Source organism: Marmota monax, unplaced genomic scaffold (genome assembly GCF_021218885.2).
Source record: "Marmota monax isolate L192 unplaced genomic scaffold, Marmota_monax_Labrador192_F-V1.1 WCK01_AAM20220418_F8-fsc00118, whole genome shotgun sequence".
Lineage (NCBI taxonomy): Eukaryota > Metazoa > Chordata > Mammalia > Rodentia > Sciuridae > Marmota > Marmota monax.
The window spans coordinates 3,609,727-3,635,771 of record NW_026695231.1 but is presented as its reverse complement, the minus strand read 5'-3'; the positions used below and the strand labels follow the sequence as shown (position 1 = coordinate 3,635,771).

The 26,045-nt window shown below is 34.3% G+C and overlaps 1 protein-coding gene across 1 annotated transcript in view; it reads left to right on the top strand.

The window, feature by feature from the left end:
- The window catches only part of Ush2a (usherin), a 763,436-nt gene that overhangs the window by 156,961 nt on the left and 580,430 nt on the right, over positions 1–26,045 (top strand). Inside the window, exon 11 of the mRNA XM_046438452.2 lies at positions 23,251–23,446. Within this exon, the coding sequence (XP_046294408.1) occupies positions 23,251–23,446 (196 nt within the window). The remainder of the gene's footprint in view (positions 1–23,250; positions 23,447–26,045) is intronic.

Below are 26,045 nucleotides of genomic sequence, written 5' to 3'. Positions count from 1 at the left end.
CATTGTGTATATATACCAAAATTTCTTTCTCCATTAATGTAAATCAAAACTAAGATTTCATCTCGCACCAACTAGAATGGTAGTTATCAATAATACAAAAATAAGTGTTGGCAAGGATGTGGGGGAAAAGGCATACTCTTACATTGCTGCTGGGTCTGCAAATTGATGCAACCAATCTGGAAAGCAATATGATGGTTTCTTAGAAAACTTGGAATGGAACCACCATTTGACCCAACTATCCCACTCCTCAGTCTATACCCAAAGGACTTAAAATCAGCATACTACAGTGACACAGCCACATCAATGTTTATAGCAACTCAATTCACAATAACTAAACTGTGGAACCAACCCAGATGCCCATCTTCTTCTTTTTATTATCTGTTAATTAAAACAGGAAGTGATGAAGCAGCATTGTGATACTGGGTCGGGGTTCAGCCTAAGCCAGTTTGCAGCATCTATCGAAGGATCATGAAGAATGTGTACCCTGGCCTCCTGTCTAGTTTCTGGCATTGCCTTCCATTGGGCAAGTCCAACTGGAAACCAAAGAGAGATCATAGCCCTGTTGACATGGTCCTTAGAGATAAACATCTTAGAACTCAAGGCAAGTGCAGCAGAGCAAAGAAAAGTTTTGATGTGCAAACAGAGATTAACAAGGGCAGGTGGGTGTTATTTTGGTAGCCTGGAATATCCAGGAAGTCCACTGCACATTACTATGCAGTCTGCATTGTCCCAGTGTCCTATTTATAGGACAGCTATTATTCACCATTGATAATTTGAAATACTCTGCATTCCTTGAAATAAAATGACAACCTAGTTCTAGAAAGTATACTCATGAATGTGTTTCTTACATTACATATCAGTTATTTATGTTATACTTTGTTCAGTTGAACATATTTAGTGGAAATAACTTTCACAGCTAAATTTAGGCCATTTTCACAATGAACTTAACATTATTTTTAAATATTCTAATCACTAACCTATTTTCTCAAAAGAATAAACCTCTATAAACATAATAATATTTTCAAGGTTACCTTAAGTGGTATATTTGTTGCTCCACTTTTTAAAAAGTGTTCTACATCTGAAACAATCACCAAAATAGGTATATTATACTCAAACATATTCATTTAATCCTAATATTAAAAATTCCAAATATTTAGGCAATAACAATGTATATACAGTTGAGTGACAAATTGAAAATAGAATGGTTCTTTAGTGGAGAGTTGGTTGCTGTTAAAGAGTTTGCAGCATTTGCATATGTCTCTAAGTGCTAAATCTAAATGAAGGATTTGCATACCAAAAAAAAATGAATATCATGTAAAGGTACTTTTCAAAAATTTATTAATTTATGATCTTAGGTGGACAACTTCCTCTCAAAATATATTTGAAGTTTGTACTTTTGCTCATTTAATATACTAATACTATGGGAAGCAGGCATTATCCTGTGTAAATTTATAGAAACTTTCATCACTGTTACTAAAATTAACCTAAAAAGATTGATAAATCGAACAACTTTCCTAAAAGTGTACTTTTTTACAGCATTAACTATAGACATGGAAAATAACATTTATTCAAGTGAGAAATAAATGCTAATGTAAGATTTTCCATTGTAATAAAGTCAAAACATAATTTTGATAATAATTTTGATATTAGTTTTGCAGCAAATTACAATAACACCATGCTATATAGTTTTGCCATTCAGATGACATTTATGAAATGCTCTAATTTAACATGGTGACATATATTGCATGCATCTTTTACAATTATAGCTTAAAATCTCAGAGCAAATTAGACTGAAACCAATCCAAAAAAAAAAGAAAAGAAAAGAAAAGAAAGATGATGCAATATGAAATTATACCCCTTTGAGAACTAGAAGGACAATAATTACATTGCTTCCTCTTAAAACCATTCAAGTATGTAAACATTGCTGGGAATAGCAGTAAGTGGGGGACTTCTTTATACTCTTTCCGTCTTGAACACTCAAAATATTGAGAAAGAAATATATTCCAAGCCTGCTATGGCTTTACTTGAGCATGCTTCAGAATTTTACCTTTTTTACACACTCCTTAGAGATTATGGTGGGGAAGTTTGGAAAGCAGTTTCTCAGAAATGCTTTTCAGAGGGGGAAGGGAACTATAAAAATACACTAGCCTGACAAATGACAGGCATTGTAGACAGGAAAAGAAAAGGCATCTTGGTTTCACACCAATGTACGAGCTTTTCTTCTCAAATGAATATTTTCGACAGCTGAGCAAGATGATAAACAGCAGTATCACAAAACACTTAAATGGAAACAAGTATTATGATGTACATTATTCACCTGGCATTCTCCAATTCGTGACATTTATATGTGGCAGAACCTACTGCAGATTCATTTATTTATTTTTGAAGTAGAATGAGTACGTTACGAAGGTAGCCTGTTACATTAATGTGGACTTTTCTTCTCTAGAGGGACAGAAGCTTGAAAAAGAACTCATGTGTCTCTACTGAAAATATGTAGTAATCTCAGGGTCCATATCTAGGGCTCAGCAAATTCCTATCAGGTAGAAAATAGTGCATTAAATATAGACAAATACAGATGTATTTTTCCTTATAAGTATCCACAGTGATGCAAATGATTATATATGATTCTCACAAATGTGTTGTTTGAAAAAGCATTGCTGAACCCAGTCTATTACTAGAATTTATATTTAGATTCTTAGTAGGATAAATACGTTAATATTTGCTTGGTTTAGAAAGGCTTTCTTTCTTTGGCGGACCTTCCAATAATTTTATGACTAAGTGAGAAGAGAACAGAGTGAGATTATATACCTAGGAATTCATTGACATAGTCCCATGGTAGAATGAGTAACCAATGCTTAAAGCAGTAGCTGTCAAATGTTAGTGTTCTTAAGAATCACCAATAGACCTTTTTTTAAAAAAAAATTGTTTTATTTAGATATAGTTGGCAATAGAGTGTATTTCGACATACTCATATGGAGTATAACTTAGGGGTATCATTCTTGTGGTTTTACATGATGTGGAGTTACACTGGTCATGTATTCATATGTGAACATAGGAAAGTTATGTCTGATTCATTCTACTGTCTTTTCTATTCCCATCCCACCTCCCTTCCCTTCCTTTCCCTTTGTCTAATCGAATGAACTTCTAACGCTCTCTCCCCCATTGTATGCTAGCATCCGCATATCAGAAAGAACATTTGGCCTGAGGTTTCTTGGGATTGGCTTATTTCACTTAGCATGACAGTCTTCAGTTCCATCCATTTACTTGCAAATGCCATAATTTCATTCTTCTTTATGGCTAAGTAATATTCCATTGTGTGTATATATACCACATTTTCTTTATCCATTCATCTGTTGAAGGGCACCTTGGTTGGTTCCATAGCTTAGCTATTGTAAATTGAGCTGCCATAAACACTGATGTGGCGGCATCACTGTAGTGCTTTGGGTATTTACTGAGAAGTGGGATACCTGGGTCCAATGGTGGTTCCATTCCAAGCTTTTTGAGAAATCTCCATACTGCTTCCCATAGTGGTTGCACCAATTTGCAATCCTACCAGCAATATATGAGTGCACCTTTTCCCCCACATTCTTGCCGACATTTTTCATTACTTATATTCTTGATAATTGCCATTCTGACTGGAGTGAGATGGAATCTCAGTATAGTCTTAATTTGAATTTCTCTATTTACTAGAGATGTTGAACATTTTTTTATATATTTGTTAGTTGATCCTATTTGTTCTGTGAAGTACCTATTCACTTCCTTTGCTTATTTTTTGATTGGGTTATTTGGGATTTTTGGTGCTAAATTTTTTGAGTTCTTTGTATGTCTTGGAGATTAATGGTCTATTTGAGTTGGAGGGATCAAAGACTTTCTCCCATTCTGTGGGCTTTTTCTTCACATTCTTGATTGTTTTCTTTGCTGTGGAGAAGCTTTTTAGTTTGATACTGTTCCATTTATTGTTTCTTGATTTTACTTCCTGTGCTTTAGGAGTCTTGTTGAGGAAGTTGGTTCCTAAGCCAACATGATGGAAAGTTGGCCTACATTTTCTTCTAGTAGGCACAGGGTCTCTGGTCTAATACTGAAGCCCTTGATCCACTTTGAGTTGATTATTTTGCAGGATGAGAGATAGGGGTTCAATTTCATTCTGCTATGTATGGATTTCCAGTTTTCCCAGCATCATTTGTTGAAGATGCTATTTTTGCTCCAATATGTGTTTATGGTGCCACTGTCTAGTATGAGATAACTGTATTTATGTGGATTTGTCTCAGTGTTTTCTATTCTGTTCCACTGGTCTTTGTGTCTGTTTTGGTGTCAACAACATGCTGTTTTGTTACTATAGCTCTGTAGTATAATTTAAGGTCTAGCATTGTGATGCTTCCTGATTTTCTTTTTTTTCACCAAGGATTGCTTGGGCTATTCTGGGCCTCTTATTTTTCCAAATGAATTTTATGGTTGCTTTTTCTATTTCTATGAAGAACATCATTGGAATTTTAATAGAAATTGCATGAAATCTGTATAGCACTTTTGATACTGTGGACATTCTGACAATACGAATTCTGCCTACCCAAGTACGTGGGAGATCTTTCCCTCTTCTAAGGTCTTCTTCAATTTCTTTCTTTAGTATTCTGTAGTTTCATTGCAGAGGTCTTTCACCTCTTTTGTTAGATTTATTCCCAAGTATTTTATTTTATTTTGAGACTATTGTGAATGGGATAGTTTTCCTAATTTCACTTTCAGCCAATTCATTAATAGTGTATAGGAATGCATTTGATTTATGGGTGTTAATTTTATATCCTGCTAATTTGCTGAATGCATTTATGAGTTCCAGAAGTTTTCTGGTGGAGTTTTTTGGGTCTTCTAAAGATTCTTATAGAATCATGTCATTGGCAAATAGGGATAGTTTGAGCTCTTCTTTCCCTATCCATATCCCTTTAATTTTTTTCTTTTATTTTATTTCCTTGGCCAGAGTTGAATAGAAGTGGTAAAAGAGGGCATTCCTGTCTTGTTCCATGTTTTGCAGGGAATGCTTTCAGTTTTTTTTCCTTTAGCAATGATGTTGGCCTTGGGTTTAAAGCATATAGCTTTTACAATGTTGAAATATGTTCCTACTATGTCTATTTTTTCTAGTATTTTGAACCATGAATGAGTGATGAATTTTGTCAAATAATTTATCTGCATCTATTGAGATAATCATGTGATTCTTAAAGTCTTTTGATGTGATGAATTACATTTATTGATTTCTGCATGTTGAACCAACCTTGCATCTGTGGGGTGAACGCCATTTGATCATGGTGCACTATCTTTTTAATATGTTTTTGTCTGTGATTTGCCAGGATTCTATTAAGAATTTTTGCATTTCTGTTCACTAAGGATAACTAATTGAGCTTTTTAAAAATGAAGATTCTTGGGTGTCGGGGTTTTTAGCCCCCCTCCCGTTCCCTCCTGACCTGTGGGAGAGATTGGGGGAGCACGCTCTGGCCAGGACAGGCCAAGAAAAGTAAAGGTTGACTGGCCGCCCACACCCAGCCCTCCTTCCCTGGAGGACAATCAGACGCACCAGGGAGAACTGTCAAAGCAGGATCTCATTTAATGAGAAAACACACACAGCTAATATAATGTACAGGAGCCAATCAGGGTAAAGGTTAGCAGGGTGGGGAGAATTTACATCTACACCCATCCTACAGGCAGTAATGTCCATGAGGGCAGAGGGGTTCTGAGCCTATCCTAGAGGTGGTCCGATTCTTCATCACAACCCATGGCAATGCCTTCTGACTAATCGCTAGGTGCTCTCTTAGCCACCTGTGGCCCCAGGACTGGGAAGCGAGTAGCAGCCAGCAAGTTAGGTTTCCTCTTTTCTGATACAATATGCCCCACGTTACATCATGCCCTACACTTGGGCTTGACAGTTATTTAAATATAGAATGTTTGGTTGTGAACAGTCAAAAGACTCAATTTCTGAATACAATAATTAAATGTGAATTTATATGCTCCAAATTTTCCAGTATTTAAAAATGTTGCATACGCTTTATTGAGACAATTATTTTAAAATCTATGAATGTATAATAGATTTTCCTTTTTTGCTTGGAGAAGAATTTGGGGTAAGTATTCTCTAAAGGCTGTTCTAGGAGTCATAGTTATCTCTTTACCAAAAGTGATAAGAAACTGGTTTCTATAACTCCTACAGTGTTTGACAATGCCTCCTAAACATATTTCAGTGATATAGCAATTAATTTCAAATAAATCATTCAGTCACTTTAGAAATATTATGTGAGTTGCTACTATGTTCCAGACACATTGATAATCAATGTGTATATAATAGTGAATAAAAGAAATAATCAGGAACTGTTAAATTAGATTTCCTCCCTGAAATGTATTGCTTACTATATTTACTTTTAAATGAACCATGTGAGGATATAAATTCATTCTGAATTCTAATTTTCTGTATCTATCTATTCTGCCCATCTCCTCAATGTGGAGCCTTATGTGGAAATGTGCCTTGGCCAGTTGTTTTGAGAGTTCATGGAGGTCAGACAACTTGGTGTTTTCTATTTCTATTGCAGAACTCTAGCAATAACTTGGTATTGAAACAGCAAAACCTATCTAGTTTCAGTTGCCCATTCTCAGCCTGGCCCTATGAATTCTCCAGTTTTCAGGGTTTTTAATTTATGTCCTCTTTTTCTTGTGTCTGATTTCTTCCACACAATTACTGATACCATGCTGGTCTTGTGACTCTTGATGATTTGTTCTCACTTGCCTCTCTTTAGAGACAGCTGGTCACCTGGTTTGATTGTAAATATTATTCATGACTTTTTGAGGACGGGCTTTATAGTTTTGTAATTTTTTTCTTTTTATGTTGGGATTTAGGGAGACCTAAGAACTCTGGTCATTGAATCGTTTGCTATAGTTTGGATATGGGTTAAGCCTGTCTCCCAAAGTTTCACATGTTGGGAGCATGGTACCAGTGTGGTGATGTTAAGAGGTGGTGACTGTTAAGATCACCTTTAAGAGGTAGGACCTAGTGAGAGGTCATTACTGTCCCTTCCCCCAGCTTCCTGTTTGGCCATATGACCTCTTCTGCTTGAACTGAACTCCTGCCATTGTGATGGCATCTGCCATGAGGTCCTTCCTATGGCCACACAAGGCTGTGCCATGAACTTGAACTTTCAGAACTATGTGATAAATAATTTTTTTCCCTTATTAAGCACCCAACTTCATGTATTCTCACTATAGTAACAGACAACAGACCAATCTACCATTGGTCTGGTTATCCTGGAGTTCCTTTTGACTTCTACTGCCCAAATGAAACTGAACATATGGAATACATGGTGTGTTAGTCATCTTTTAGTCACTGTTACAAAAATACCTGACAAGAACAAAGTTAAAGGAGGAAGTTTATTTTGGTTCATGGTTATTGAGGTTCAGTCTATGGTCATCTGATTCCATTGCTCTGGACCTGAGTTGAGGCAGAACATCATGGTAGAAAGGCTTAGCAGAGGAAAACGGTTCACTGTATGGTAGCTGGGAGGCAGAAAGAGAGAGGGGTGTGGTGGGAAGGGTCTATAAGGAAGAGGAAGCCTTCCAGGGCATGCTCCCAGTAACCCACCCCTCTAGCCATGCTCCACCTGCCTACAGTTACCACTCAGTTAATGCATTCAAATTAGGATGGACTTGTTAGATAACAGATCTCATTATCTAATTGTTTTATGTCTGAATAGTCCTGCAGCAACACAGGAGCTTTTGGGGGATACCTAATGTCCAAACCATAACATAAAACTACAAGCCCAAGCTCTTTTGTTATTTTCTGCCTGTTACGACTTCCGTTTTGTCCTCTTACTTAAACCATTTCACCAAATAATATCTGTTCTTTCCTCCATTCTTCACCTACTCACTGCAACATTCAACCACAATAACATAACATTTCCTAGGCTTACTCTAGCCCTAGCTCTTTCCTAGGAGTTGATCTGGGAGGAGAGAAACTCAAGATAAGTTGGGATGAATAGAAAAATGACTGTGAACAAGCAGCAACCAGATATTAAAGAACCTGACTTTTTTGAGCAGAAGATTGATTATAGAAAAAAAAGAAATACCAAAAAAAAAAAAAACAAAAAACTAACTAGTGGCAAAATAACAAGAAGAAAGGAGATTTTTTTTTAAAAGAGTGAAAACTAATCAATTAGAAATTGGGTAAACAATAGCAAAAATGAAAGAACTCAATAGTTGGTTCTTTGAAAAAGTCAATAGAAATAAATGATCTAACTAATAAAAAAGAGAGAAAACACAAATGACCAACATCGAAATAAAAATGGATATCACTATACTTTTCACACACTTCTAAAGGATAAAATGGTATTAGTATCTTTGCAAATAAAATTGACACTTTAAGGGACAGATTAACAGAAAGCACAAAATAAAAAATAAAATATTACTATAAACCTAAGAAGAAATAGAGAACCCAAATAGCTCCATATAAAGATGTTGAATTTGCAATAATAATTTTTTAAAAAAACTGTCAAAACCAAAAACTTTACACCCAAATGTCTTCACTGATAGATTCTTCAATAACATAAAGGAGTAAATCAAGTTGATCTCATATAAAGTCTTTTAGCAAACTGAAGAAAAATTTTACTTACTAACTGATTTTGTGAGGACTCCCTAACTCTAATCCCATAATTTGATAAAGCACTAAGATCCCATGAGAATATTCCATATATATAGTTTCAAAATACCTTAACAATACTTAGCAAAATAAATCCTGCAATATATAATAGGGTGATGTCATTATGACTGATTGGCATTTATCTTAAGAATGCAGTTACTTTGCTATTTGAAAATCAGTTGAAGTCAATTAATGCAATGAGTCACATAAACAGAATTAAGAAGAAATTCCCCATAATCATTTCAATAGATGCTGAAAAACTTTTGAAAATATTAAAAAATTTTTTCATGGTAAATATTCTATGCATGTTAGATATAGAAGAGAGATTCTGCAAACTGAAAAGGGGCCTGGAAAGAACCCACAGCGGACATCATACTTAATAATAACATTAAATATTTTCCCCTAGGATCAATAATAAATAAGGATATTTGTTCTTACAATTTCCATTCAAAATTGTATCAAAGTTTTAATGTAGAGCATCATGAAAAAATAAAAGGTCATGAATATCAAGAAAGAAGTACAACTATTGATATTTGCAGAGAACTGAGTATTATCTAGACAGTGGAAACTATGTTGCTTAAGTGTTCCACGTCCTGCCCCCACTTCAGAATGATACACAAGTGTCATTCTTAGAATCTGAGTAGATGAAATGTTGTGCATATCCATGATTGCTACACAGCCTGGGATAGCAGACTTTTGTTGGATGGTACAAAGTTAGTATTATCACAAGGCTTTAAGTAGTAATCATCACCAAACGCTGGTGCTAGCAGTTTATTAAATGGATTATGGGAGAGAAGCAGACACAGAAATCATTCTGTATACAGTTGAAGGGTAGTGATGGAAGTTCTGAAAGAAGGAGTGCTAAAAACTGGGAGGTATTATTGGGGTAGTATAACCTTAGAACATTCACAGGGTATGTACTATTTCATTGCATGTAATCAAACATTTGGTGAGTGACAGCTCGAATGGATGAGTTCTTCTGGGAAGAACAGTAGTCAAAGAATTTTTACAAGTCTATGCTCTCTGTAAAAGAAAAGAGCATTCTGAGGAATGTATGTATTGATTAAACAATATCACTTTTTGACTTCATTTGTATTTCTTTTCTGTTCAAACAAAACTCTCCAAATCCAATTTAATTTCCAAGATGGATTTCCTGTTCTGAAAATTTTGAGTTTGCTCTTCAAATTCTTCTTTTGTTTGGCAACATCTACATTACATCATTGGATTTTAGCAAGTTCTGTTAGAGGATGTAAGCCTTAAAACATTAGATTTTCTCTACCACCAGCCAAATGACTGCTTAAGAAGATGTATATTTATATTTATGCTGTTATAAAAAATTGCTTCAAATTATTTAAAATATAGTGACAGAGAACACAGATAAGTCCTATATTCATTTAATCTTAAAATCCTGCTTCATTTTTTTCTTTAAACACACAAGTATTTTTTCTCCCACATACACACAAGAAATTATATGTGGATTATTTGATTCCATGAATTCACCCTGATAGAATTCCACCTGAGAATGCACAGGATATGTGAGAGAGCTCATGAGGATAATCATACAGTTGTCACTAGTATTAACATCCTTGACAAATTTGTTGTGCATATCCATGATTGCTACATAGCCTGGGACTACAGACTTTTATTGGATGGTACAAAGTTAGTATTATCAAAAGGCAATAAGTAGCAATCATTAGCAAACATTGGGGCTATTTAGAGAAATTCACAATATTAAAAAAAAATAGGACTGCTTGTCTGAATCTTTTACTGCATGTTCTGCTCCTAATAATATAGGCCTTGACCTTAACCTTCCTTGGGTCCAGTACTTGTCTTATTGCTGGTTTGGGGTTTATACCTTGTTCTAAGCTCAGTAAGTATACCATAGTAGCTATGAGTAAGAATTTGGAAATTGGGCCCCATAATTACCATCTGGTCTTCTAAGGATTGGTTTCTTAAGGAAAAATGAAGGCTCATGCCTTTTCATAAATAGCAAAATGACTAAAACTCCTGTCATTCTGGAGCCTATGTTATAATGTGGCTTAAAGGGTAGATGGAAAACATAATAACCAACAAACATAAACATCAGTAAATTTAGTTATTAAGTGCTAATGAAAGAATCAGAGAAAGTAAAAATCCTTAGGAGTGCTATTTTAAGAAAGGGAATGTTGATTTTAGAGACCTAGTCAGGGCAGATTGGGTTGAAAGGGTGACATGCAAGACCTGAAGGACACAAGGGAGTTAGTCATGTGGAAATCTGAAGGAAGAGACTCAGGCAGAGGGAATAGTAGAAGTGGGTGCATCTCTGATGTGTTTTGAGAAACAGGCTGTGTTGCTGGAGTGAAACTGGCAAAAGAGAGAGAAAAGGAGGTTCCAAAGTCCTCAGCGTCCTTGTGCAGGTGCAAATGATTGGCCTTTTCACTCTGTAAGTGCTTGCCCATCATCCATTAAGTGCTTTGGAGAGGTTAAAAAAAGTCGGGCCACCCTTCATTTGTTGAGTTTTCCTGCCTAATATTTGTTCTGTACCAGTGTGAGATATCTGTGTATAATAGAGTAATAGCTGTCCCTAATTGGTACCAAGAACTTACTGTGATCCAGAGACCATGCTGAGCATTATTTATATTAATGTTATTATTGCTCATATAATAAATAAACCATGACAGGTAAGGTTTAAGTTGTTTAGTATAAAGTGTACACAATAATCCAAATGATCAAGTGATTTCCACGGTTTGGTAGGGGAGATTCAGGATGGCTGTTACTTAAATTCTAAGACATGATGACTTAAGGACTGGACTCCTAGAGCTGCATTCCTCCTCCAGCGGGACTGGAGTCCTAGAGCTTTGTTTCCATTTAGAGTAGATCACTTACTTTCCCTTTGATCTTGGAAGAGTCAATTTATTTTTCTATTGAACATATGATACTTAATAGGTATATTATTCTTAAATAGGAAAACATACATAAATCATCTTAACACTAGGCCAGCAATATTGCAAGTGCTCAAAATGGTTATTGATAAGCATGTTAGAAAAAAAGATTCATTTACTAAAAATAATTTTTAAAAAATTTCACTGGGCATCCATTACATGTAAAAATGCCTTATTGGACCAGAGGTTGATATAGAGATGTTGCAAGTTATGGACGTAGGTAGCTTATAATATGTGAGAGAGAGGTATTTTCAAACGATGCATAATAATAATAATGCCAGTAACATGTTGGATGCAGTAATCCAATGCTGCAAAATAGCAGAGGAGGGAAAAATCCTTTCATTTGCAAGATGGTTAGTATTGAAAATGGCCAGAAGCCTTTTGAAGGGAGGCAGCAATGCCTAATGAGGCAGGTCAAAAGTTTGAGATGTCCCTTCCCTTGAATCTCCACGAATCTCTTTGCTCCACTGTTCCTTGCAGCACACAGATATGTACCATTGATAAACTTTCTCCATCACAACTTCTTCTCTAGCTGCTTCCTTTTCCAGAAAAATTCCTAGAAATACTATTTCCATGCCTCCAAGACCTGTTGTATTACATCCTCAGGCTACTTCAATCAGGCCTTCATTGTCTTCACTGCACTGAAGCTTTTCCTGGAAAGGTCTCCAAGGACCTCTGTCTCATTAAACCCAAGGGAAATTCATGGTCTTCTTTTTACCTGATATATAAGAAGCATTGGAAACAGTCAACATTCTCTTTTTCACTTGGACTCCACCAATATATTTTCTTCTAATTTTCTCTTAAATCTCTGGCTAAATCTCCTAAATCCCTGGCTATTCCCTTCATCTCCTTTGCTACTGCCTCCTCTTCCCCCTGAAACTTATTTTTGGAGTACTCCAGAACCCAATTTATGAAACTTTTCTCTCCGCACACTCATTCCCTTGGTGATATTAACTTCAAATACTGGCTTTAAACAGACCCTGTGCAAATGAATTACAGTAATATTCCCAGTTAAGCATTTGACAGGTTGCAGATATCTCAAATTTAATGTATCCCCAAATGAACTAATTTCTCCTGTAAACATGCTCCTCCCCAAATTTTCCACATCTTAGTGGCAACTCTCTCCTTCCATTTGCTCTGGCCCAAAGCTGTAGTATCATCTTTGAGTTTTCTCTCTTTTAGTCTCTGTATATAATTAATAAGCAAATCATGCTATTTCTATGTTCAATAATATTCATATTCTTAGATGCTTTCTGCATTTATTTTTTTTTAGTTTTCTACATATTTATCTGAAGACTCCCTCCAAATGCTGACATCTTTGCTACACGCATGTCTATCAGTGATGTGTGTGTGTCTGTGTACATGCCCAAGTGCAGCCATACCATCTATACAGCTCTGATAGCTCCAATGTTCATCTTTTAGTCTAGCATAGAATGCTGGTTCTCTGGCTACCCTGCCTGGCTGTCAGCCTGGGGTTCTCTCTGTAATTCTGAATCCTCCTTTTCTGGACCCCTTGTCTTACATCCTTATCAGTGTTCTTCATTCTTTATACTGTGGTCATATACTCAGTAGTTACCTGAGACAGGAAGTGAAATCTTTTGAATCCTTGCAAATCTGGAAAATGTCTTTATTCTTTCTTCACTCATAGCTGACAGATTGTTTTTAAAGTAATATTCTAGGTTAAGTCAATTTCACTCACAATTTGGAAGCTGTCCCTTTTGGTTTACTAGTTTGTGATGTTGCAGAACACCTCAGTAATATTCTGTGCTGTTTTTACTTGTGACTTATTTTTTCGGTCTCTGTAAATTTGTGTCTTTTATTTACTTTTGAAATTTGAATGTTTCATGAGGTTGTTGTTTTCTCTATTAATAATTTTGCTAGTACCTGTTGAGCCTTTTAAAACTGTGGTTTGACGTCTGAAAAAAAATACTTCATATTCTGTGTGTGTGTGTGTGTGTGTGTGACTATGGATTGAATACAGGCCCTCATACATGCTAGGCAAGTGCTCTACCACTGAACCACATTCCCAGACCATTGAGACAGGTTCTCACCAATTTGCTGAAGCTGGCTTCAAACTTATACTCCTCTTGCCTCAGCCTCATAAATAGCTGGGATTATAAGTGTGCACAAAGGTGCCCCAGTTATTTTGTACTAATTTTAAAATAATATCTTTCTTTAACATTTTTCCTATGCCTTTGGAAATCCTATTTTTGGGGGTGTACCAGGATTGAACTCAGGGTCACTTGACCAGTGAGCCACATCTCTAGCCTTATATTTTTGTATTTTATTTAGAGTCAGGGTCTCACTTATTGCTTTTCTCCTTGCTTTTGCTGAGGCTGGCTTTGAATTTGTGAAAATCCTGCTTTAGCCTCCCAAGCCACATGGATTACAGGAGTGTGCCATTGTTCCAGGCTGGAAACCCTATTTTTTTTAACCTCTTGATTAATATCATTATTTTTGAAGATTTTCTCAACTTACTTTTCTAATCCTTTCAAATTTTAATATTGCCTATAGTACCTTTACTACTTAAGAGTTAATAATGTGTTCTACTACCTGCATTATTTTGTTCCTCCTCTGAGCTATTATTTCTCCTTTGTCCCCTTCTCCATTGTTTTTGTAACTGCTTTTCATATCAGAAAATTTCCACAAATATCTAATGAATCTTTGCTGTCTATTCTGTTCTGTACTGAAATGATAAAATACTTCCAAGCATCAAGAGAGCTTTTCTTTGCAGAGGGTCAGAGGCTCAGATATTAGTTTTGGAGTGTGTATTCTTCCATCTTTTCTCTGCCAGTTGCCTGGCTCCTGACTTTGTAGAAGCAGTGCAGAATAGGAATGGTGGGGGTGGGGAGGCAGTATATGTTGCTTTCACTTTATCTTTCCATTTCTACCCCATACTTTTCCAACTCCCAAGCTGTTGATGAGCTAATATAATGGAGCTGGTTAATTTCAAGTTTTCTTAACAGTAAGCATGCTGTCACCTGAAGGTAGGACTAGTTAAACTGGCTGTGTGGGGTTAAGAAGGGGAACTGAAAATCTAAATATTTTCTATGTAGAATCCTTCTAACTCAAGATTCCTACACTTGGCACTGTGAATATAATATTTTGAGCTGGATAATCTATCTTAGGTGGGTGCTGAATACATTTTAGGATGTTCAGCAACATCCCTGGCCTTTACCCATTAGATGCCAGTAGAACTCTTCCCCTAATTGGGACAATAAAAAATGTCTCCATGTATGGACCGGTTGTCCTCTGGAAGCATAATTATCACCAGTTAAGAAACTGTGTTCTAACTCCAAGTCTGTATCCTCTTCCTTCTTTTAGTACTCTGCCATCTCTAAGTCTTAAGGCATTCAGGGGTTCTGTTTAAAAAACCTCAGTTCTCTCATTTTAAGTATCTAAATCAGGTGGTTCCTGTATTGTAGCTTTTCTGGTTAGTTGAAGAATGTTGTCAATATTTATTTCTGTATTCCATTTTCTGCTTTTGGAATTTTTGCTGAAATTTAATTCTCTTCTATTCATTGGTTTCACTAGATTTGTAGATTCTGCTTTTAAAGGAAATTCTAATAGCTTAGTGACTTTTTGGAATAAGGAGAAGTAAACACATGCTTAATCTCAGTTTTACCAGAATCACATCATTATTCACACATATATAAACAAATATTGTTATGTGCTGGGTTGTAACTCAGTGGTTCCCTGGATGAATGTGTGAAGTCCTGGGTTTAATTCCCAGCACTATTAACAAAAGTAAGTAAAACAAAACCTAAATGTGTATTTTAAAAAAAATAATGGCCAAACTCAGTCAATACCTACATACTTTTCCTTGAGGAAAATAAATGACTTTATTATGATTTTTATTCCTTCTGTCCTACTATTCCTCATGGATAAATTTTGTCTCAATTTTATTAATCTCTGAATGAGACCATTTTTAGCAAAGTCAATTCTTTGTTAGAAAAGAGAATGCTAATCTCTCTCCCAGTTCTGATATCTTTCAGTGTTTACCTTTAAGAAGTGTTGTGCTGATGGGGAGTTTGAAGCTTAAGGACTCTAATAATGGCTACCTAAAAAGATAATTCTTGTACAGTTGATGGATGGCATTAGGTTTTGACGAATGCAGTTCCTTTTTCCTATATAATAAGAATAAGCAGAGGTATCCCTGCCAAATTTCTTTGAAGCACTATTTTATTTGGGTTCAGAACTTGGATCTTATGTTAAATAGTTGAATTTATGTTTCCCAGTGAAACTCCAATCTAAGCTGATGAATTCTCTTTGGATTTTGTCATCTGATTTTCTCTTATTTTCAGTTTATACAGTTTTCCCCTTCAGGTTAAAAAAATCTTTTTGAGACTTCTACTTGCTTCCAAAGAGAGTAGTAGAAACTGGATTTATCCTCCCATCTGAAACAAACAAAATATGTGCAAAATATATTAAACAATTGTTTGCAAGAACTTCTACATCAGGCAATGGAGGAAAGTATCCCCTGAGAGGTAGAAAATAAATGATATGATCATGTTCTATAACTTCCCAACATTACCGTCTTGAAAGAATCTGCAGACTATGCCACAGAGAAGTAGAAGCCGTGGAGCCAGGAGTGTTCTCTAAGCTGAAGAGACAGAAGCAAGAGTTTCAAGAGTCCAAAGTTAGAGTTTTTCAGAGAGAAGGGAACACAGAAAAATAATTTCAGAGACCTTCAGAGTATATTTAAATATTCACCTGCATAACGATCATTGCATATGTACAAGGCTGGAGAAAACATAAAAGGACTAAAGATAATGGTTCTTAACACTCAAGAAAAGCTAGGAATATTGTCCATTTCCAGTAGCCAAACCCAAACCCAGGGATACTCATTGTTCACAGGGCATTGGATAGAGTACACAAAAGGCTTTTGACTCAATAATGAGAATAGTCCTAGACTGACAACTGCCCCAGTATCACCTAATATACCTGAAGAACAAGACCCAAGTCACTGTTATCAAATAACTGCATTTCAGAACAAAACTCAGGAATATTTATAAGAATATTAAACTGTCTAGCACCCAAGAAAGAGTTCATACATCTGGCACCCAATCAAAGATTAACCAGTCTTGCAAAGAAGTAGGAATAATTAGGGTAAAAATCAACTAATCAGAACCAATACAAAACTGATTAGACATTATAATAATCATTCAGGTATATTACAACAGATATTATAATTAAATAAAGTAGATTACTTATTGGTGAAAAGATTAGTGATCTTGAAGTCATGGCAATTGAACCTACCAACCATAAAATATAGAAATAAAAGAAAAACTTAGAAAAATGAAAATAGTTTAGGTGAGCTGTGGGACAACATCAAAATACTTGATAAATGTATGATTAGAGTCCCTAAAGGAGAGGCAGGATTGTGTGACAACAGAAAAAAGATCCAAAGAAATAATGACTGGAATCTTTCAGGAATTATATAGGAAAACCAAAAAGCTACAATTGAAGAATCTCAAAAGAATTCACAAAAAAGTAATGTGAAAAAAATTATAAATAGATACATTAAAATTAAATTGTTCAAAACTAAGGATTATTTTATCTTCAATGATAGAGACAAAATATTAAAGTTGGCAGAGGAAGAGTACACATTATATACAGAGGAAAATGTTAAGGATGACAACAGATTTCCTGTCAGAAATCATGCGAACAAGAAAATGGAGCAACATTTTTAAAATATAGAAAGAAAATAAATGATAGAATTTTATAACTAGTGAAAATACCTTTCTAAGATGAAGGTAAATATTTTTACAATACATAAAATGTAAGAATTTATCCCAGCAGATCTGCACTGAAAGAAATGTATTGTGTTTTTTTTAAATCCTTCAGCAAAAAGTAAAATAATATCAGATAGAAATATGCATCTACACAAAGAAATAAAGTGCTCTGAAAATGGTAATTGGTAAATATAAACATTTCTCTGATCATTAAATTTTCTTTAAAAAATAGTTGACATTTGAACAAAAATTACACCATAATAAAATGTAGGACAATGATGATCCAATAGGTTAGGAGAGAATAAAAGGAAATATATTATTGTATTTTTTTCTGTATCTCTTATTCATGCATTATAGTTGTGCATATTGGATTCAGTTGCATATTATATATAATTTAGCCAATATCTTTAGCCTATATTTCCCCTTTCCTCCCCTCTACTGTCCCCATGGTCCCTTTCTTCTACTCTCCTGTCCCCCTTCAATTTTTATAGATCCCACCAACACATTTCTTTTCCTCTTTCATTTTCACATATTAGAGAAAATATATGACTCTTGTCATATATCATGTGGCTTATTTAACTTAACATGTTATTTTGAAGTCCCATCCATTTTCATAAAAATGATATAATTTCATTCTTCTTTATGGATGAATAAAACTCCATTGTGTGTGTGTGTGTGTGTATCACATTTTCTTTATCCACTCATCTATTGATGAATGCTGGTTGGTATCCATAGTTTGGCTATGGTATCCATAGTTCTGTATTCTGACTATTATAAAAGGAGCTGCTGTAAATATGGGTGTGCATATATCACTATTGTATAAGAACTTTAATTCTTTAGGATAAATACTGAGAAATGGTATATCTACCTAGGTCATGTGTTAGTTCCATTCTTTGTCTTTTGAGTAACCTTCATACTGATTTCCATAATAGTTGTACTAATTTACAATTTCACCAAGAGTGTAAAAATGTGTTTCTTTTTCCCCAAATCTTGTTCAGTATTTGTTATTGTTTGTATTCTTGATGACTGCATTCTAACTGGACTTGTTTTGACTTGGATTTCCCTAATTGATAACTAAGTTGAATATTTTTTTTCATGTATTTGATAACCATTTGTGTTGCTTCTTTTAAGAAGCATTTGTTTAGTTCATTTGACCATTTGTGAATAAGGTTCTTAAACTACATGTGACATAGTTTTTCCCTTAAAGGTAGACTGTGATAAATGTGTAAAAGAAATCAGTAAAATCATAATAAAGTCATACCTATTAAGCCAACAGGAAGTTAATGTGGAATAATACAAGAAATAAATAAGATAATACAAAAACAGGTAAAGAGAAAAAAGAAAGGAACCCCAAACAGATGGGAAAAATAGAAAATAGCACGATAATAGACCTAAAACAAACCATATCAATAATCATGTTATATATTCTAAAAACTCAAAAGTCAAAGATTAGCAGTTTATATTAAAATGCAAAAACCTTATGATTGATTATTTGCTGCATTCAGGAAATACATTTCATTATGACACACAAAACATTAAAAGAAAAGGATGGAAAAAGATACATAGTGCAAACGTGAATCATAGGAAAGCTTGAGTGATTCTGTGTCAACATTAGAAACATAGATTTTAGAGTAACAATCTCTAGAATAAAGAAGAAAATATTTTGCAAAAGAGGCCATTTCATCAACAGGAAATACCAATTCTAAACATTTATATACCAAACAAAAAAGCTTCAAAATACACAATGCAAATGTTAATAGAAATAAAAAGAAAAATAGGAAAATCCAAAAATACAGGCAAAAAAGTTTCAATACCTCTCTTTCAATAGTTAAAACAAATAGACAGGAAATCAGTAAGTATATAGAACAACACTATTAACCAACTTGACCCAATTGACCTATAAATATAAACCACTCAGCTTGACAACTGCTGGTACAAATGTACTTTTTAGGTCTACAAACACATCTACCAAAATAGACTAACTTCTAGGCCATGAAATAAGCTTGCCTCCAAAGATTTAAAAGGATTCAAGTTATATAAAATATGTGATCACAATTAAATTAGAAATCAACTACAAAATTATCTCAATGATTCCTGAATATTTGAAAACTAATACACTTAACTTTAAGATCAAAGGAAAAATCAAAAGCAAAATTAGAAAATATTTTAATTGAAAGAAAATAAAAATAAACCATATCAAAACAGTGGGATGCTAATCTAGCACTGCATAGTAGGATATTAATAGCACTAAATGCCTGATTAGAAAAGAAGAATTTCAAAGAAACGTTTTACTTTTCACAACTAGAAAAAGAAAAGGTATGATTCAAATCAGTTATTTATGAATTTTATTTCTGAATTTCCAAGTAGAGCCTGTAGGGAGAATTCTTTTTATCCTCTTTGCTTATGTGGGTAAAATTGAGCAAGACCAAAACTTATAAGACCAAGTTTGTGTTTTAAGTCTTAAAGAGCAGGAAAATTTCCATGGGTATGAATGTATAGCTGTTATCTGAGAGAGTAGTTGTACCCTATTATCTGTTTTTCTTTCTCCATTAGTAGTAGAAGTCTCAATATTAGTTGGCCACATGATTATGTACATTAGACTAGATTTCTCAGCCTCCTTGGCAGTAAGGTATAGAAATGTGATTTACATTGTGTTAACTTTTGCTACATAAATTAGTGGATTGCAACAATAAAAATTTTTAGTTCAGGATTCTATGGTTGGCTTTGCTGGTCTGGCTTGGCCTATTACTTCTAATAACCCTCATTTGTCTATTGTTACCTAGCAGTATGCTGGCAGTTAGATGACCTAGGGGGACCTCACTGACACATCTGTGGCTGGCAAGCTGAGTCTTAAACTGAGGGGAAAGCAACTATGAGCTGGGTTCCTCTCTTCTTTTCATGTATTCTCTAGTCCTCCAACAGACTTGCTGGAGCTTTTGAAGTCACAAGGTGATCTCTGAGTTCAAAGCCCAGCAAGATAGAGAACTTCAAATTCACAAGCATTTTCAAGCCTCAGCTTGCAACAGATTTGCTAATACCCTATTTGCCAAAGTAAATCAATAGGTCAACCTAGGGTTCCTGTGGAACTTTTATAAAAACTTTTAATGGAAGGTTTCCACAGGGAACAGAAGAGTGTTGTGTCTTACTTTTTGGAAGTGCATTTTTACAAGGGAGAGAAGCATCCTTCTTTCTTTCTCCTTGGACAAAAATTAGTCTTAGAATGTAAGTAGATTTGTATTCTCTCACATTGGAAAAAGAGAAATCTACAGCGGTGTTGTAACATTTGTGTTTTCAGCTGAATTTTGAGGAACACTAAAATTCTGTTATACATGATTATAAAGTTCTGTATTACTTTACTTTTAGACCACATTTTAAGATATTGTTAAAATAGGGAAATTATAATTTGTATGTGTAATATAAACTTTTGGATTAATGAAATAGGAGTGGATATATTAAGAATTTTTGGCAGAGTTGCTCATATGGAACAATTTATTTTTATTGTCAGAAATACTTTGATAAAATTTAAGTGCATGGAGGAATTAAGACAATAATGGATACTTGTGAAATATTCCATGTAAAAAAAATGAAGCTTGTCAAGTATAAAGAGAAAAGTAGATATGCTTTAGGGCAGAGCAAGGAAGGATGAGAGAGAAGCCACACTGAACACTGTCTAATTGGAGTGCAGAAGCTTAGGAAAACCTCTAGTTATCAGAAAACCAAAGGAAGATTATGAATTGCAAAGTAAAACTCTCATTCCTTCACTCCAAATCTGTGGTCACGTTTAATAAATCCATTCACTTTTTTGAACAAGAGTTCCTATCCTTGAGATTGAGGCACTGGCCAAGGTGACAGAGGGCAGTGCTCTCAGGAGGGAAGAAGATTCCAAAATGGAAGAAGCAGAAATTTAGGATCAGGGTAACTATGAAATTACCAACACATCTAGAATTTTTATAAATTTTGAGACCACTTTTGTCCTTCAACAGTGTGTAATTAGGGTTGCAGACTGCCTTTCTAGATTTCAAGGGGCAAGGAAGCACTAGTCGATACAGGTAATGCATTTAAATGAAAATGTTACAAAAAATAGCTTTGATATAGAATACATTTTTCTCTATATGTAAATATACCCTTATTCAGTCTTTCTTGCTCTTCATCTTTGAAAGAATACTTTTTACAAGTGTGAATAGAAATATAAGGTATGTTTAATACCTAAAAGGGCTTGCCTTCTATTTGGGGGAACAAAATTAATACATGAGAAGCCCTAGCAACAGGTCAGGCCAAAATTGTTGGCATTTGAAATGAGAGTATGTATTTGATGTGGGAGTATGTAAAAGAGGTCTGTTGAACTTTCATGACCATATGTGAAATATACCTATCAATAAATGCCATTTCTTTTTGCAGGGAACAAAGATCCCTCCTTTGAGTAATGACCTAGTTTCTTTTTTAAAAAATGTTTTATTTGTCATATATATATATATATATATATATATATACACACACACACACACACATATACATACATACATGACAACAGTGTGTATTTTGAAATATTATACATACATGGAGTAAAACTTACTCTAATTAGGGTTCCATTCTTGCATTTGTACATGATGTTTCACTGGTCGTGTATTTATATGTGGGGTGGGAAATGCAGCCAGGCACAAGGAGGTACTTCATGGTGCCTGTTCATCTTCCTGTAGGCGTCTTGGATATTGAGGTTCATTATCTGCACGCATATCTGGTGCATTTATAATCCTTTATTTTTCAGAGTCTTAGATAGCTTCATATCAGTTGTATTATTTTATCCTACTATCAATGGTTCTAGTGAGTCTCTATTTCACAGATGAGAAAAATGAGGCAATTATCTATTTTTAAAATTCTTTGAGAGGCTTGCCCTAGATATTTGTAACCAAATGTAACCTTGTGTGATTTAAAAAAAAAAAAATCCTTAAAATTAAATATCAATCAAACTATGTCTTTCCACATGTAGATTACTCCCCTCTGATAATCCTGCCTCTCTGAATGTGAAGAGCTGAATTCAGTCCAAGTGAAAGGCAATTGGGGAGAAATGCCAGTGACTATAAGAGATTTGATGTCTGTATCCATATCTCTGCATTGAAGCCTTAAGTTATTATTGAATTTCTCATATTTATTTTACATTTCAAATACATATGTCCTCTTATAAAGACTTTTAGCTCTTATCGTCCTCTAATGTAGTGTTTTCTGTGTATGTGGTAGATGAACACTGCATATTTTATGCATTTTCATTCTTCTCAAAATAGCAGCATGAAGAGGAAAAAATACTGTTTCAGCTATTTTATTTAAAAATGCTTTGAACAAGTAACTTTTTGCATTATTTACCATAATATAAACCAGCTAAATATACTTAATGTGAAATAATGCTGTAAGTGAATGGTAAATATACTGGAATATTCCTAAGAGAAGAATTGTATAAAAAAATGTGTCAGTCTCATTAGGCATGAATGAATTCAATTAACAAGAACTTTAAATAAGACCTTGATGGGATATTCTATACAGAAAGACTCTTCCTTAATTTAAACATCTGGCTTATATAAAGCAAGTTTGGACCAATAAGACAGCAAATGGGAAAAGTAACCTAACTCTGGGTTCTCTTCTCTTTACAGACTCTGACATGTCTATATTTTGATTTCTTTATTTAGTACTTAATGCTTAATTCCGCATTTACCTTTTAGTCATATACTACTGACTTCTGTGGGTTTTATTTTCATTCAGTTCTATATTTGCAATCTGCTGAAGCTTCCCATGTTTTGTGTCAGGAGGAAAAATACCTTATTACCTTCTTGTCTATTTAACATTTCAAGTTTTTTTTTTCTCCCTCCCTCTCTGTCTTGTACCTAATGAGCAAATTATCTAAAAATAGACACGTTCATCATTCTACAAAATGTTGTATCTTCTCTAGATTGGAGGCCAGTGTAATTGTAAGAGACATGTGTCTGGCAGACAGTGCAATCAGTGCCAGAACGGATTCTACAATCTACAAGAGTTGGATCCTGATGGCTGCAGTCCCTGTAACTGCAATACCTCTGGGACAGTGGATGGAGATATTACCTGTCACCAAAATTCAGGCCAGTGCAAGTGCAAAGCAAATGTTATTGGTATGTGTAATGCAAAAGTTTACAGTCACATCTCTATTACCATCTGGAAATAAATTCTGCATTTGATTTCTTAACCGAAGAGTAAAGCAAATTTCCTTGCTCAAGGCAGGCTGGGGGGGGGGGGAACAATTTGGATGAAATTAACTGTCTAAAAATGATTAAATTAATAATTGTATCAAGCTACAGTTTGAAGCTTAGTTTAATCAACCCTTTAGAAGTTTCTTTATTCTGTAGATGTATTAGCTCACATGGTCCTATACTAATAAGTCATAGAAAAATATAATTTGCTTACTGCATAGATGTTTCTTTTAGAAAATTAGCACTTTTTCAAAATGTTTTACACTTAATGAGTTCTAAGCAAATCATTTCCATGCTAGTTTCCTTAATAGACCAAAATAAATGGATTTTTTCAAAATATTCTGTGCTACAGGGTCCTTTGTGATAAATCTTTCCATTTTTTTCTATTATATTTCTTTGAACTGTTCCTATGAAATGCAAAATAAGTCAACATAATTCCACAGATCATGTATATTGCTAAGGTTAGTTATAAAGGGCCACATAATTTTAATTTTGTAATTCAGAACCAAGCTGATTATAATAAACAGCTACCTTCGGTGTTATTTATCATTTTTTTTTATACAAGACGTGCTTTTTTGTTTGTTACTCCCACAGGTATTTTTCAGAAATTAGATTTGATTATAGCAATTTATTACATCCAGCATTTTTGAGGGGAACCACCGCCACATAAGGACAAAATTTATCAAGTGCCCAAAATGCACTATGTACATAATGCACTTTGAAATTTTGATATATGAGAATATTATGAGAGGAAAGTTTCCTGATGAACTGAGTCCTGTATTGTAACTGAACATGTTTTGGGTCATATAGGAAGTTTAAAAAAGACCTTGGCCTTTCTGTTGTCACTCAAGACACCAAGTCATTGTGGTTTTTCTAACACTTGACCTGAACCTCACAATGATAAAAACACACCTGGCAGTGATAGCACCCAGAGATACACATATGCACACCCAGAAATGCATACATATATGCACACACAAGTAAATATCATCTTAAGTAACGTCTTTCCTTCGTTGATATAACATAATCTAATGCTTCACCTTTCACATATGTAGCTATACATACATCGTGCTGCATAATTCAGGTAAAAAGCATTTTGATTTAATAAAAAAAGAATATTAACATGCCTAATGGAATTACACAAACTTTGGTTTAAAGAAAGATTGCATCAAAATGTGTGAAACTTGCCTTTATGTACCTCAAGCATACAAACACTAACTTTTTAGAAAGGAAGAAAAAGCAGTTTGGAGAAGTATATCTTTATGTTATGTGTGAGACAGAATGAATTCTGAGACCTTTGAATTCAATCTGTATGGGGTCCTTTGTTCTTTAATATGAGGTATATTTTAAATTCAAGATGTGAACACAAAAGTTAAAGAAAGGCCTCAAAAGACATGAAGTGCTTACTTCTTTATGTCAGTAGAATCTGTCCTGTGATGTTAGATTCCAGAGGTTGAGGAAGGAAAAAAATAAAAATAATTTTTTTTTATGACCTCCCTCTGTTACCTATGTTATTGGTTGTTCCTCATTGTTTGGGGAGGAAAATATTAATAAACATTTTGTGAAGACTAAATCATCATCTTAATATTCTGATAAGTAATTATTATTATTTTGTCAAATAAAATACTTTTAATAAAAATATGAATTTAACGTGCCTATATATTTTCCAAATGGAATTAGCAAGTAACTGTATTCGACATTACCTTGTTAATGTGAAGAGAAACAAAACCTAGAAAATACAAGGGTATGTTGTATATGCTTCAGAAAGCAAACTGTTAGAGTTAACAAAACTGTTAAATCTTACTAATGATTCTATCACCAGTAAAATACATTAGCACCAATAATTTTATTAAAGTAGGTCATTCATCTAGAATAAAAAGGGAGAAGAATGTGAATTAAATGCCAAGTGTGCTAACTCGCCTGTACTTGTTAACAGTGAATGTGATGCCCTGTAGGCCTTCCTGAGTATCGTTAGGAATAGATTACCTGTCAGGAATATGTATGGCATATTCAAATAAGCACTGCGCATATTTTTAAAACTGATATGATATGAATCCATGTAGACCAATTTTAATAGTTCAAAATGAGTCATAATTCTTGTTAACAATACAGTTATTTTTAAAATTTGCAGCAATAGTGGTCCTTTTTTATTTTCCTTATTGAAATTAAATGATATGCCTTAGGTGAGTCATTCATCACTGTTAAAGAACTTGCCTTCCATTGGAGTTCTTGAATTTTTATCCATATATATACATACATATTAGGCATTTTCTTCCAGTTTACGAATGCTTTTCTACATATGAGTTCCTTAGTGTGCTTTTGACTCTTATTTTAGGACTAATTTTTTATTGCAATTATAGCTTGAAATAAATGTTTCAGTTGCCTTAACTCCACAGTCAGTTATTTAAATTCATGGATATGAGAAGACTATCTAAAGGAAGTATTTGCCATCTGAACATTTACTGTTCTACATATTAAAAATTCTTTTGCCTTGTAATACCCTTTTTGAGACTAACCTGAG